The 15,682-nt window shown below is 49.9% G+C and overlaps 1 protein-coding gene across 6 annotated transcripts in view; it reads right to left on the bottom strand.

Annotated features, from left to right (window-relative positions):
- TMEM164 (transmembrane protein 164) overlaps nt 1-15,682 on the bottom strand; it is a 184,382-nt gene that overhangs the window by 28,325 nt on the left and 140,375 nt on the right. For all 6 annotated transcript variants that reach the window (XM_021080004.1, XM_021080003.1, XM_021080005.1 and 3 more), the window contains one exon: nt 7,362-7,440. In XM_021080004.1, the coding sequence (XP_020935663.1) occupies nt 7,362-7,440 (79 nt within the window). The remainder of the gene's footprint in view (nt 1-7,361; nt 7,441-15,682) is intronic.

Raw genomic sequence — 15,682 nt, 5'->3', positions numbered from 1 at the left:
TCAGCCTTCAGATCTCAACTGAAATGTCATGTCCTCAGAAAACTCTCCCCAGAACCTCCAGAATAAGTCAGCTTGTTTTGTTCTGAGCGCTCATAAAGGCATGCTGCTTTCCTTCAGAGTACTTACCGCAGTCACACATTATTCGCACGTGTGATTATTCCATTCATATCTGGCTCCCCCCTCCTCGCACTACATTGTGAATTCTATGAGGGGAAGGGGTGGGCTCTGATTTCACTCATCAAGGCGCTTTAATGGCCAGCACAGGGCCTGGCAGAAAGAAGGCATGCGTATGTGCTGCTATGGTTTTGATATTTGTGTCCTCCAGAATCCACATGGTGAAATTCGAAGCCCCAATGTGAAGGTATGTGGAGGTCGGGCCTGTGGAAGGTGCTTTAGGCCATGAGGATGGAGACCCCATGAACGGAATTAGTGTTTTTTGCTTTTTTGTTTTGTTTTTTAGGGCTGCCCCTGCAACATATGGAAGTTCCCAGGCTAGGGATCAAATTGGCAGCTGCAGGCCTATGAAACAGCCATAGCAACACCAGATACAAGCCATATCTGCAACCTAAGCCACAGCTTATGGCAAGGCTGAATCCTTAACCCACTGAGCAAGGCTAGGGATCGAGCCCACATCCTCATGGATACTAGTTGGGTTCTTAACCCACTGAGCCACAATGGGAACTCTGAGAATTAGGACTCTTACATTCCTAATATAAAGGACACTCTAGAGGGATCCCTCCTCCCTTTCACCATGTGAGGGCACAGCGCAAAGGCACCAGCTATGAATCAGGACGAGGGGTCTCGCAACAAGGTGACCATGTTAGCGACTTGACCTCAGACTTCCCAGCCTCCATGTGTGTTAAATGAATGGATGGAACGGATGCGGGGTGACTGGGTGGTGCCATCACACAGCAGGAAGCGGGGCAGGGCTGCTGGGGAAGGTAGCGAGCGCACAGACAGGCTGAGCTGGGCTGTGCCTGGGACACTCAGGTGGAGGTGCTTGAGAAAACCATCTGACACGGAATCACCTAAGAATCCAGGCTGCAGACAGCGCCGTGGCAGCCATGACCGGGCAGACTGGAGGCCAAACTGTGTAAGCACCCGAGACTGCACCCGGAGCAGCAGGGCGAGAGGTGAGCCCGGAAGAGACCTCCGGGGAAATCGACGTCTCAGACGACAGAGGAAAGAGAACTCCTGCAGGAGACTTGGGTGAGGGGGGCCAGCCGGGGGCAGGGGGGTGTATCGGAAGCCCTGAGACTAGAACATTCCAAAAAGGAGTGATCAACAATGTTCCACGTAGCGAGAAGCAAGCCTGAGAGATGGTCACCGGATTTGGTCACAGAGGTATTGCTGGCAACGTTGAGAAGGGCTTTTTCTGTGAGGAAAGGGGCAGTGCGCATAGACATCATTGAGAAGAGGGCTCATCGGATGCAGACCAAGTGTCAAAGTTATGTCCTCCTCATGAGATGATTTCAAGTGGGAAACATATACATTTCACTTTTAGTTTAAAAGTTACACATTTCAAGTGTATTAAAACAGGAGTTCTCTTGTGGTACAGCAGGTCAAGGATCCACTGTCATCACTGCAGCGCTCGGTCACTGCTGTGACTCAAGTTCGATCCCTGGGCTCAGGATTTTCCACATGCTGTGGCCGCAGCCAAAAAGAAAAAAAGAAAGTGTATTAAAATAGATAACGAGTGTACTGAATCCAGGATTTCAGGGAGAGTAGAAAGCCTCTCTTAAAAACCAAGCTATTTTAGGGGGGAAAAAAAACGAATAGATTTACTATTATATAATAAAAATATAGGCGATTACAAGGATAAGGCAAGAATTAAGTCCAAAGAACTGAAATCTAGGAAATACTGTTTGGACTACCAAAAATGCTTAGGTGTGAAGTGAAGAGGAAAGATCGAGTCGTGTGGAGGTAAGAGTTTTCTAGAATAGGGAAGACGCCAGCATCCTGAAAAGCCAGTAATGAAGCACCCAAAATCCAGGTTAAACACGGGACTAATTGATGGCGTGAGGTCCCAGAGGAGGTACAAGGGATGGGAGGTACCCACACGGGGGTGTGACCGGCCCCAGGCAGGAGGAACAACATGCAACAATGGCTGTGGGTAAAGCAGCCTACCGAGTGCACGCACGTAGCTGAGGGAACTCCCGGCTGAAAGCCTCTATCTTCCCTGTTATTCATCATGAGAACGCCTACTGAGAGCGGAGGGGACCGGAAGTGCGGGGAGGGCAGTAAAGCTTTGGGACAGGACTTGGGAGGACAACGTGTGGAGGAGCTGGTCAAAGACCGAAAACAAGAGAGCTGCGGGCTGAGGGCCCCGTTGTAACAGAGAGCACGGCAGGTCAGTGGCCCAACATCTGAAGGACTTGGGAGATTTTCTCCAGGAGGCCAAGGCTGGGCACTGGGATTGGACACTAATCCCAGTGGAAGGGATGAGCTTAGACTGGTGAGAGGGCAAAAAGGAGCTGGAGAAAGGAACATTCTAGTAATTGGTCATAGTGGTACAAACTGATTGGGCCGGGGGTGGGGGGGAGGTTGAAAGGAGTGGAGAGGAGTTCCCGTCGTGGCGCAGTGGTTAACGAATCCAACTAGGAACCATGAGGTTGCGGGTTCGATCCCTGGTCTTGCTCAGTGGGCTAAGGATCCGGCGTTGCCATGAGCTATGGTGTAGGTCGCAGACGTAGCTCTGATCCCGCGTTGCTGTGGCTCTGGTGTAGGCCAGCGGCTACAGCTCCAGTTAGACCCCTAGCCCGGGAACCTCCATATGCCATGGGAGCGGCCCAAGAGATGGCCAAAAAAAAGAGAAAGGAGTGGAGATTTGGGGCAAAGAAAGGGACAGAGAGGCTTCTGTGCTCAGACATAGGAATGTTAGGCGAAGGCGGAAAGCAAGGGTCCGAGTGGCTGAAAGGGATGCAGAGGTCACTGCAATTAAGAAGCCCAGAGTTCCTGTCGTGGCTCAGTGGAGATGAATCTGACTAGTATTCTGAGGACGCAGGTTCCATCCCTGGCCTCGCTCAGTGGGTTAAGGATCCAGTGTGGCTGTGAGCTGTGGTGTAGTTCGCAGACGCGGCTCGGATCCCGTGTTGCTGTGGCTGTGATGGAGGCCGGCAGCTGCAGCTCTGATTGGATCCCTAGCCTGGGAACCTCCCTATGCCGCAGGGGTGGCCCTAAAAAGACCAAAAAAAAAAAAAAAATCACGCAAGAGAAGCCCAAACCTTGAGAAGCTGGGGGTGGGATGAACGGTCCTCACCCGACGTCTCTCAGGATGCTGGCTAGAGTTGTGATGAAAATATTAAGAGAGCCGTGGCCCAAAGGCATCTAGGAATGCACGGGAAGTGACCAAGAGGTTACATGGTGGTGATGGAGACAAGAGGTAAAGGGAATGGTAGAGCTTTCTCATGTAAGGTAGCCTGAGCCACGTAAGGGAGAGACGAAACACCGGCCTGGAAGAGACAGTGGAGGAGAATGGGGCAGCACACGGGTCGGGCCCAGAGCACAGCCTCCATTCAAGGGAGTTTCAGGCAAGACATAGGAAGACCTTGTGTCCTGCAAAGAGCTGGGAATGGGGGCATGGTCTGTACAAAACACAGCTCCAGAGGGCCAGAGTCAGAGTTGGGAGGAAAGAAAACAGCAATTAAGAGCCACGCTGGGAGTTCCCGTCGTGGCGCAGTGGTTAACGAATCCGACTAGGAACCATGAGGTTGCGGGTTCGATCCCTGCCCTTGCTCAGTAGGTTAACGATCCGGCGTTGCTGTGAGCTGTGGTGTAGGTTGCAGACGCGGCTTGGATCCCGAGTTGCTGTGGCTCTGGCATAGGCTGGCAGCTACAGCTCCGATTAGACCCCTAGCCTGGGAAACTCCATATGCCACGGGAGCGGCCCAAGAAATAGCAAAAAGACAAAAAAAAAAAAAAAAAAAAAAAAAAAAAAGAGCCACGCTGGAGAAAGAAAAAAGCAGTATGGACAAGGGAGGTCACGTTTACTATTATAAGTGTGTGTCTGCATGCATGCGTGTGTGTGTGTGTGTGTGTGTGTGTGTGTGTGTTTTGAAATATGGAAAGCTTCACGAATTTGTTGTGTCATCCTTGCACAGGGGCCATGCTGATCTTCTCTTTATCGTCCCAATTTTAGTATATGTGTTACCGAAGCGAGCGCTACTATGGTGGGTTTGAAGGACTATAGGAGCGAGGTAGGAACGGGATTCCTGCTAAGCACCACCCAGCCACCCCCCAAACCACAGGAGAAGCAGGATCCTCCTTTTCCCGGAGCCAGAGCTCCTGGGCAGGGGAGGTATCTAAAGGAGAGCTGTCTGGCCTTGGGTAAAAAATCTCCTGGGCCAGTCTTCCTGGGAAACTGGGAAGAGAAGCCCCAAACACCCAGATCTGGGGATCACAGGTTATATTCGTCCCTCTGTTCACTCTGGATCCACACCCCCTCTGCAACGCCTACATCTAAGGCTCCTGTAAAGGTGAAACCAACCTCAGGAAATCCAGATTTTTTTTTCCCCCCCTCTAAATGTTCTTAATTCGCCACAAGCGAACAGCAGAGGGCGGCCAAGAGCCAGCAAAGAACCTGAGACCACACAAGAGCCCAGAAATGGTGCCTCAGGGAAGGCGAAGGAGGCTTCGAAAATCATGTTCTCACAGTTGCCCTTGTCACGCTGCATTACACCTGTCTGTCTTCTGCCTCAGACAAGGACTCGCTGTAAAAGAACCGGGCCTGTCTGGTCTCTGATGCCCTAGTACAAATGCTCAGCACACAGTAGGTATGTTGAACACATGCAGGCGTACCTCAGGGTTTACTGTAGATTCAGTTCCAGACCACAGCCATAAAGCAAATACCTCAATAAAATGAGCCACATGAATTTTTTGGTTTCCTAGTGCATATAAAAGTTATGCTTACGCCACACTGTAGTCTAGTAAGTTGCAACAGCAATTTATACTTTCATTAGAAAATACTTCATTGCTTAAAAAAAAAAAAAAAAAAGGCTAACCATCCTCTGGCAATGCAGGCTTGCCACAAACCTTTAATTTGTTTAAAAAAAAACACACACACATACAATAAAGCCAAATGCAATAAAATGAGGTATGCTGGTCCGTGTTGAGTGACTGGCTAGAGCTGGCTGAGGTGGAGGGGAGAGGCCCAGCCTGAGGCGGTCAGGAGACAGACATCTATCTGTCTTTTAGGACAATGTGGTGCACGAGAGAATTCCCGCCAGGCTTTAAATCTGAGCCATGGGCCAGGTACCGAACATTCCTGGGCCTTAATTCCCCCCTCTCCCATAGAAGGAGAGTTTTTTCCACTAAGACAGTTGTGATGGGAAAAATATAGATCAGTATCTTACACACGGAAAACACTCAAGAAAAAGTAGGCATTAATAGTTACTGCGGTTGTGATTTCTGTCACTCTTATTTCAGCCTCTTTTCAGGGTCAGGTACCAGAGAAGAGGGGAGACACTCACTGACAGTAAGGGCAGCGGTACATTCAATAGCTGGTTGCAGTGCAATCAGCCGCTTCTACAAAGCATAGCTTCTCAGATAATTGGATTTTTTTTTTTTTTTTTTTTTTTGCAGAGGTGGGGGAGAGATAAAGACTACTTGGTCTTTTCTATGTCAGCTCAGCCACCTGACAGGTTTGTATGGCATCTCAGAGCACAGACAGGTTTAACTAACGGCTGTGCACATTTGTCCAGAACTTGCAGTGGTGGGGAGTCTGGAGCCCTGGGACAGCTTCCTGCCTGATTCCCTTCAGAATGAGTCTGTCTGTGAGACTTAAATATCAACAGCAAGCTGTTTCCTGTGCCACAGGGGACAGACCTGAGAAATGGCACAGGTCACCGGGATACGGGAACATCAGGCTTCTGTTAGGGCTCAGCAGGGAAAACAGTATGTTTAGAGCAAGTTAAAAGCAAGTGCTCTTTGACAGGGTGAGACCCCAAGTGGCTGCACAGGGTAAAAACAGCCTCGAAGAATATTCAGATCACAGAAGAGTCTCCTCAACTGGTAGAAACCAGGGACAGGGGCAAATCTCTTGAGTGTACATAGACTCCATGGAGACCAACAGTTCCCACCCACCAGCGTGTCCTTGGGTTGACTGGTCCTTGAGACTATGCCATGCCAGAAGTTCTTAAGATTTGCTAGAAGTCCCAAGTTAGAGGGAGCACAACTTCCAAACCATCTTTTCAGTGGGCTTTAGCATCCATGTGACTTCGTGTCATTTTTTTATCTTTTTAGGGCTGCACCCGTGACATCGGGAGGTTCCCGGGCTAGGGGTCGAATCGGAGCTACAGCATCCAGCCTACACCACAGCCACGGCAATACAAGTTTCAAGCCGTGTCTGCGGCCTACACCACAGTTCACAGCAATGCCAGATCGCCGACCCACTGAGAGAGGCCAGGGATCGAATCCACACCCTCATGGATACGAGTCAAGCTGGTTAGTCACTGAACCACAACGGGAACTTCCTCGTGTCATTTTCAATGTGATAGAAATGAAACCCTTGCTGTCTGGGGTAAGGAGGGTCTCCAGCCACCAAGATGGAGAGGCTGATGGCAAGACCGGAAGAGGCGGTCTTCCAGGTGTAGGGCCTTTCAGAAGGCAGGAGCACTGAGAGCGGGGCTCTCACAACTAGTCTAGAAGGAACAGAACTCCCCTTCCCTTCTGTCTACTACACGATACAGGGAGGGGATGAGTTAAGGGTCACGGTGAGGTCACAAAGATATCAGCTTCCTTTCTAGGCTGTCTCTACCAAGCTGGTGGTCTCACCCTCAGGACCTAATGCAGGGTTCCATGGCTTGTTTTACAGGAAGGTCGCTCCCCTCTCATCTGCCTCCTCCTTTGATCCCATAGTTCTTGGGCTTCTTGCCCTTTCCAATATCCTTGTTGGTTTTTTTAAATTTTTTTATTATAGTTTATTTACAACGTTCTGTCAATTCCTTGTTGGTTCTGAGGATAGATATAATGAACCAAGGCATAAGGTCCTTCTCTCTGTACTGTACACCGAGGCAGGGAGAAGGGACCAGCAGAAGTGAGTGACAGAGGGTGTGGGGGGGGGACTCTGTGCAAGCCCCGTGCCATCACAGATGAAGAGCACAAGGCCTGGGCCCGAGGACAGGCTACAAGTAGCACGGAGCCCACCTACACAAAGGGTGGCTCTGCAAAGCCACCAGGTTCTTTGCAGGCCTCATCCAGGCCCACTGCCCCACTGCCTGGTGTCTGGCATCAAACGTGCTGCAGAGACCCAGCCTGGCAGCCCCTTAAGGTCCTGATAGGCACCCAAGAGGTTGTGGGCCCCCCAAGCAGAAGGGAGCGGCTAGGTGTGGGGGTGGCACCCGGGCGGGCTTTGCGGGCCTTACCTCCTTTCCAAAGCAGATAGATGGGCACCACGTAGAGCATAACATGCTGGATGTAGTAAATCTCCAATTCAAAGGGGAGCTGCAAGGACAGGAGGGAGAGAGGTGTTTCAGAGCAGGAAGCACTTGTTTCAATAGATTCTCAAGGTGAATGCCCTCGCTCGACCCCGTGTGCTTCAGCTAGTTCAACTCCCCTCATCATTAGACAAAAACAAATGAAATACACCTATGGCCCAGGCCAGCATCTCCCAAAGTGTATTTTGGGAGATAGGACTTGAAAAATGCTCCACCCAGAAAGTTTGGTTAAAAATGTAACAAATGTTTCATCCCCTTGGAGACCGGCCACCATGTATATCAGCGGCATATTAAGGACCTATGTTGTCTCTACAAGAAGGCTGCTTAACATTTCTTATCTAGAGGAGTTCCCTGGTGGTCTAGCAGTTAGGACTCGGTGCTTTCACTGTTATGGCCTGGGTTCAATCCCTAGTCTGGGAATCCTACATCCTACGTCATGCCCCCGCACCCTGTGACCCGGAAAAAAAAAAAAGAAGAAAAGGTTTATCTACTGTTTCCCAAACTTAGCCAGCGCCTCTGTAAAACATAGCACTTCTGTGTATGTTCTGCAGAATGTGCTTGAGGAAACACAACCTCACACTGCTTCCTGCTCCTGGTGACGGGACTACTTTAAAAGCTTATGTCTCGCCTGACAGGAACAATATATGGGCTAGGATTTATATGGGGTAGGATTTATTATCCCCATTTTTCAGATTTTTTTTAAAAAGTTGACTGCTAGGTCTGGTTAGTTCTAGATCCAAGAATAAAGAGTTTCGCCACTGGATACTTGGGGTCAGGCCAGGGTTAGCCCTACTTTTGGGTGAAGACCAAGCGCCTGGGCCAATTCTGGGACGGCTTGCCAAAAAGAACTTCCCCACCCTCCTTCCACCAACACGCCCACTCATTCACTGGTGTTTCCCATCTCTCTCAAAATGGAAGCTCGAAATTACCAAAGCAGAGCGTGCTTTCAACCTGGCATGGGGACCGCGCCGTAATGCTTGGCAGCGGGTAGAGTGGAAACAGCTGGGAGGCCAACTCAATTCCAGGAAAAGAACTGCAGCAGCTGGCAAGAGGCCTGGCATCCGAGGCTTACACAGCCCTACACACACACACACATTCCCCAAAGGGAAGCCCAGAGTGACAAGGACACCCAGGGCAAGGATCAGCTGCTTCCCTGGGCCCTCCAGGGTGAGCACAGAACTGAAACCAAAAGACTGCGGAGCTCCCAGCCATGGGAGCCTGGATGACCGCAGACCCGGGCCAGAGTCACCTGCTCTGGAGCTTGAAAACAGAAACTCACGCAGAAGGAAAATTTCCCACGGCCCCAGCTGATGCTCGACCATGATTTTATGCTCACGGAAAGAAAGAGCAAAACCAAGAACAAGAAATGAGGGTCCACGCGTCTCCGTAGACCACGTGGACATGACCCGCACCAGGTAACTTTGGAGACCTCACGGTGATGGGGTCTGGGATCACTCCACTAGCTGAAATCTGGGTGCTGCTTTATGCTTTTTCTAACGTCCCCACATCCATGATCTCCTCGGTCCTCTGGAAAACCCCAGGAGGTGGGCAGGTAAAGTATCATTATCCCCATTTGAGAGATGAGGAAAGGCGGGGGTGGCGGCAGGGGAAATGACTTGACACAGAAAGGAGGCAACGTTTCAGGAAGGCCCAGCTCTGTGCCTATATTGCGAATCTTCAGGTACCTAAGGGGCTCGACCGCTCCCTGAATGGGAGCCTGGGCACCCAGGCTGCATTCCTACAGCAGGGAGCAGAGAACCGGGCCGCGGGCACACTGACCCGATCCCAGCCAGGCCCCCACTACCTTTGCTGAACTCTCAGACTCCAGCCGCTTTTGCCCCACACGCTTCTCCCCTCCCCACCACCCTCCTGGAAAGCAAAGTCCCCCATGTGTGCGGCCAGGGAGGCAGTTCAGCATTGCGGCCTCAAGCACGGACTTTGGAGTTTGGCAAATCCCTGCCCTAGATTTGACTCTGAGGCTAAATAGCCCCGTGCCCTCGGGTAAGTCGCTTAACCTCTCCACCCCGGTTTTGGCACCATGTTCCCACGAACTCCATTTTAGAGGTGAGAAATGGAGGCACACAGAAGATGGCTAACTCACCCAAGGGCACATCAGTGACAGAACCAGGCTGCAAACTCCAGGCAGTCCAGCTCTGGAGTTTATCCTCGTAACCTACACGCTCCGCCACCCACCGCCCGCTCCTTCCCTCTGGCAAAGGCCAGACACCTGGGAGCTGCGCAGTGGAGATGCGCAGAGGAGCTGCGCGCGGGAGCTGCGCAGTGGAGAGGAGCCGGCGCTAACAAGCGCGTGGTAAAGAAGCACATTAGCCACAGCAGGATCCCAAACGTCCTCCACCTGGGGGCCGGGCCCAGTCCGGCCCAGTTTACCCGATCCCCACCCTCACAGCCTGCTCTGCCCCCACTGTGGCCCCGGGCCCCACATCACACAGTGGCCAAGCTTGGCCTGCACTACAGGCTCCCCCGTTTGCCCTGTGGCTCTGGAGGAACCTCGGTCACAGAGCTCAGCTGGGGTGGCCGGGAGACTGCCCCCACCAGCAGCATCCTTCCTCTGAGGGCGCCCCCTCCCCCCTTTTCAAGAGTTCCCCACCTGGAAGGCTACAGAGAGGATTCAACTAGGTGTGGGCACCACTGACAGCCAGGACCAGGGAGGAGAAAGTGTGGGAAAACAGGGAGAGGAAGGGAAGGGGATGAAAGAGAAGGGGTGGTTTGTAACATAAGAAAACTACACATGTGGCAGGAAGAGGGGCGCTGAAAGCAAGCAAGAACCTATCAGGGACCGTTTAATAACAAAGACTATTTATTAAGTACTTAGGGACCATGCAGTGCATTAAGTACTTTCACCTGTGTTATCTCATTTAATTATTGCAAAGTGCTTGCGAAGCAAGGGCTGTGATCATCCCCACTTGACAGAAAAGGACACGAAGGCACAGAGATGTTAAAAAAGAAAAAAAAAATCTAAAGGAGAAGCGGCAGGGCAGTGGAGTGAAGGACATTCAGCTATGGAGCAGCAAAAAAGGCAGCTTTCTTTACTGAGCGGTGAATCTGTGCCAAGTCCCAGGAACTTGCTCGTGGAGCCTCCCCACCCTGTTTTCCCCATTTTATAAACACTATCTGTAAAATGTCATCCTTCCCCCAGAAGCAGTTCACCTTGGCTAATTCATCTCTACCCTTCAGAACTCCCATCTGCAGCTCCACTCTAACGTACATATCTGGGCTCCTTTTCAGCTGGAGGATTCCTGAGGCTTTAGACCAAAAGTCTTACGATCACTGCAAATGAAAGCCAAAAGCAATAAAAATGTCTTAAGCTACATAGGTTGTAACCTCCTTCTCACATCCAAGTCATCTTTTTTTTTTTTAGAAGGCAGACTGGTAAAGTTCTCCAGGCTTCTGGAGTCCGACTGCCTGCCTGACACATGAGGTGCATAGGCTCCATCCATGGCAAGACCCTTCCCAGCCCTCCACCCTGACAGCCCTCCCACCACACTCTTGCCATGGAGACCGCCGATCCCAGTGTGCCTGCCCTGCGTCTCTGTTACTTCAGGCAGCACAAAAAGCCAAGGCTCCCAGGTCACCGCCCAACGTGTGAACTCAAATCTCCATACGGTCCTGTACAAGCCTGAATCTGACCCCATCGCCCCCTGCTCCCCAGTGCCTGAAACCCTTTCCCTCTAGCCTTTGGAAGCCACTGCCATTAGCCAAATCCCCTCTGTCCTCAAAGTCTTCCCTGAGCAATCTCTTCCTTCTGTGACAAAAACCTGGTCCCCGCTCTGAGGACACGGCTATCCCTACAGCCCTCTCGAGTGGTGGGTGCCTCCCCCCCCCCCGCCATGTTGCCTCGTATCACTGGGCCAGGAGGGGTCCTGTCTGCTCCTCACTGCTGCTTCCAAATCGCAGTCTCAGAAGGCCCTGTGCGGCACAACAGGTTAAGGATCCAGCATTGCCCCAGCTGTGGCAGAGGCCGCGACTGTGGCACGTGATCGATCCCTGGCCTAGGACCTTCCACATCCGTATGGCCAAATAAATAAGTAAATAAATAAATCGCTGTGTGGCCAAATAAGTAAATAAATAAATCGCTGTATCTTCCAGACCATTCTCTCTGCCTCCTTCCTAAGCACACCTCCCATCCTGAACCTCAAATCATCGGCATCTACCGCCCACTCCTTTCCTTGTCACACTCAACTATGGACCCTCCCTGTCACTGCTTTCCAACATGCCTTTGTCAAAATTCCTGTGTTTTCACGATTTAGCCATACGCTGGTTTCTCGATGCCTTGACCTCATCCCATCCCTCACAGGTCTCATCTCCACCTCACCTCAGCCCTTTATTCCCATGGTGAGGCCTGTAACTACCAACACCAACAACCCTTCCACAAACTCTGTCATGCACCCCACTCTCCAATCACCGCCTCCGATCTACCCAACTGACTCCACATCCCCTCACAGCCCAACTCTAACAATCCTCCAACTTCACTGGAACCCACATCTGTTGATCCTACCATTGTCTGACTGGGCCTCACCCACCGTAACTCCTAGGCGGCAGGTGATATGCCTGGCTCTGGGTATTCGGCAATGATGAAGACACCGTCCCTGCCCTACAAGAGTTCATCATCTGGTTGAGAAAATATATAAAGGGATAAAGTCAGCACAGCAAAAGAGCATGGAAGGACCCGTCTCTCAAGCATTAGATTTGGTTGGATTTTTCTTTGAAAGTAGGGGACAATCCTGTGCAATGCAGACTTGTGTAGAGCTCCTGCTGGTGGCTGTGTGCCGGGGATGCTAGTGGAGGCTGGAGACCAGTTAGGGACTGACAATGGCAATGTCTAAATCAAGCTTGAAGGCAGAGGCAGCAAGAGAATGGAGGGCGGGGCAGGTTTGAAAGCAGATAAGGACATCGAATCACCAGGACTAAGTAACTGATATGGACAGGAATCAGCAGGAGTAAGAGGAGAGGTCAAAGATGGCCCCCAAGCTGATGGCCTAGGTGGCTGGTGGGATGTTGGGGCTTCTCCCTAAGTTGGGGCCTACGGTTAAGGAAGGATGTTGGGGTGTTGGCGGGGGGGGGGGGGCATAAGAAGCTGAGACCAGGCTGAGCTTGCGAGGCCAGCGTTAAGAACCTGGCAGAAAGGCCCATAACGTAGTGAGACTGTGGTTCTGGGTCTCAAGGAGGCTGCAGAAGACAAGAAGCGTTGAAAGGCAAATGATATACATCTATATAAAATACAAACACTGGAGTTCTCCTTGTGGCTCAGCAGTTAATAACTCAACTAGTATCCACGAGAACCCCAGTTCGATCCCTGGCCTCGCTCAGTGGGTTACAGATCCGGCGTTGCCGTGAGCTGTGGTGTAGGCTGCAGGTGCGGCTCGGATCCCACGTTGCTGTGGCTGTGGTGTAGGCTGGCAGCTACAGCTCCGATTAGACCTCCAGCCTGGGAACCTCCATATGCCGCAGGTACATCCCTAAAAAAAGAAAGATACATAGATAGATGATAGATAGATAAACTGCAAACACAGAAAACTAAAAGGATGAAATTCTAAAAGGCACAGAAATGCTGATATCCTCTTTAAACACCCCAAAAGAAGACTTTGCAAACTCCTGGTCCCTGGTCCTCTTTCAAGAGTGAATGGGTGGCAAGAGGTGGAGGTCGTAACTCAAGGGGAGCCCTGATGGAGAGAATGGGGGAGACTTGAATTTCTTTACAGATGGAAAGAAGGAACCAGTGGGGAGAGAGACTGAAGAAGCAAGAGGGGCAGGAGGTGCTGGCTGGGGAGCAGTCCTGAGGCGGGCAGGAGGGGTGGGACCCAGAACACAGAGGAGGATTAGCCTTGGGCTCCAAGAGATGAGGATGAAGTGAGAGTTGAATATGAGGCACGGGCATCCTGGAAGTGGAGGAAGCTCACAAGCCAGGAGCTGCCACTGCCTGGCTGGAGACTTGTGTTATCCAAAGGGTCCGGGGCTAGTGATAGAGTACAAAGCGAGGCAGTGGTCACAGAGGATTTTGGTCCAGCTCAGCCCCGAACTGCAGCCTTTCCAAAGAAACCAGAGAAGCAAAACAGATCATTGCTGTGGACTGAGTGCTTGTCGCCCTCTCAAATTCATGACGGATAGGATGGTATTAGAAAGTGAAGCCACTAGGAGATTAGGCCATGATGAAATGAGAGGCCTCAGAGAGCTCCCCAGCCCCTCCCACCCTGAGACCAGGAAGAGGGGCCTCACTCGATCCTGCTGGCACCCTGATCTCAGCCTTCCAGCCTCCAACACCGGGAGAAATCCAATTCCGGAAGTTTATAAGCCATGCAGTCGATGGTATTTTGTTATAGGAACCCAAACAGACTAAAACAATAATCCATCTCCCTTCGAGGGGAAAGGAAAGAGGAAAGGAAGCAGCCTTTGGTAATGCCTGCCCACCGAGTTTGGCTTTGGAACACTTTATCTTCATTAACTGACCGCAGGCTTCCACTGTGGCTACGGGTGCCGCAAACTCCTTGGGACGAAATACCGCTCGTTAGAGCAGCCACAGAAGGAATGCCCACAACCTAAAATCAACCACAGAACATTCCCAGAACAGAATACCACGCTGCCATGAAAAACAACAAGGTGCCAGGAAGAAACCCGCAGAGGAATCCAGGATGTGGGACATTCTGGAAAACAATAGGCCTGGGTTCTTCAAAACGTCAAAGTCATGAATGAGAGGGCCGGGGGAACTGCTCCTCCTAGATTTGCAAAAGTAAATAAACAAAACCTGAAGAGAGAGAACAAGCAAAAGCAATCTTGAAACTTGACTGAATCCTGACTAAAAAAAAAAAAAGTTAAAAAAGACATTCTTGGGACAATGGGGGAAATTTAAACGTAAACAGATTATTAGACAAAGTAGATAAGAAAATGACTAGAATTGGTCATTTTCTTTGGTGTGATTATGGTATTGTGGATATACAAGAGAATGTCCTTTTCCTTAGGAGCTGCAGGCTGAAGTATTCAGAACTGAAGAGTCAGGATGTCTGCAACTTTTGGGGAAATGATTCAGCAACTTACATAAAGTGAAAAACAGTAATTGTTGAATCTAGCTGGAGGGTATACAGTTGTTGTTTACTAAACTCTTATTTCAAGCCTTCAGGATGTTTGAAAATTTTTAGGATAAAAAGTTGGGAAATTTTTAAAACTGAACTGAATCTACAAAAAGTAAATCTGTATGAATATCGCGAAATCCTAAGGTACATTAACTGGAAGAAAAAATAAGCTGTACTCATTCTGCAGGGTAATTTGTCAATATAAAATATATATTCTAAAAAATCTTAAATACCAACTCAGTTTGACTCACTAATTTCACTTCTAGTAATTTATACTAAGAGAGATACCTGGATACATGCACAAAGCTGTCTGTATAAAGATGTTCATTGCAGCATTATTTGTAATAACGAAAATATCTAATAACAAAAAAGCTAACAATGTCCACAGGTAGGAGAGTCATAGAAAATACTCTAGAAGACTATGCAGCCATTTACAAAAAAGAAGGCACTACCATTTGCAGGTAAAACTGAGCAAATCTATATTGAACAAAGCATGATCCTTTTTGTAGAAGAAGAAAAGCAAATCAGTCTTTATACTTTTGTTTTGTTTTTTGCTTTTCATGGCTGTACCCGTGGCATATGGAGGTTCCCAGGCTAGGGGTGGAATCGGAGCTGCAGCTGCTGGCCTATACACAGCCACAGTCACACCAGATCCCAGCGGAATCTGTGACCTACACCACAGCTCATGGCAATGCCGGATCCTTAACCCACTATGCAGAGCCAGGGATTGAACCTGTGTCCTCATGGTTACCAGTCGGGTTTGTTACTGCTGAGCCACAATGGGAACTCCCTCTTTGTACTTTTAGATGTCTATAAATGCAGAGAGAAAGGACTGGGATGATATTTACCAAACTGGGTGGGAGAATAAGACTGGGGAGAACAGGTTGGGATAGAGAAGGGGAGACCTAGACTTGGATCTTACATATTCGTATAGTTGGATTTTCGCAACAAACCAATGTATTAATTTATTAACCATGCAGCTAAAAGTGTAAAAGTTAAAAAAAAAATAAAAAAGGCCAACTAGGAATGTACCTCTCAGTGCTAATCACCTCTGGGGAGTGGGCAGAATGTTTTATTCTTCTTATCTCTTCATTGCAGGAATCCTCAATCCAGAGGATGCATTAAGCTATTGAGCAGGAGGAGTGTGATTTTTTTCTATAGCTT

The sequence above is a fragment of the Sus scrofa genome, chromosome X (assembly GCF_000003025.6).
Source record: "Sus scrofa isolate TJ Tabasco breed Duroc chromosome X, Sscrofa11.1, whole genome shotgun sequence".
In the NCBI taxonomy this organism is placed as follows: domain Eukaryota; kingdom Metazoa; phylum Chordata; class Mammalia; order Artiodactyla; family Suidae; genus Sus; species Sus scrofa.
Note: the sequence above shows the minus strand (reverse complement) of the source record. Positions and strands in the feature narration are given on the sequence as shown.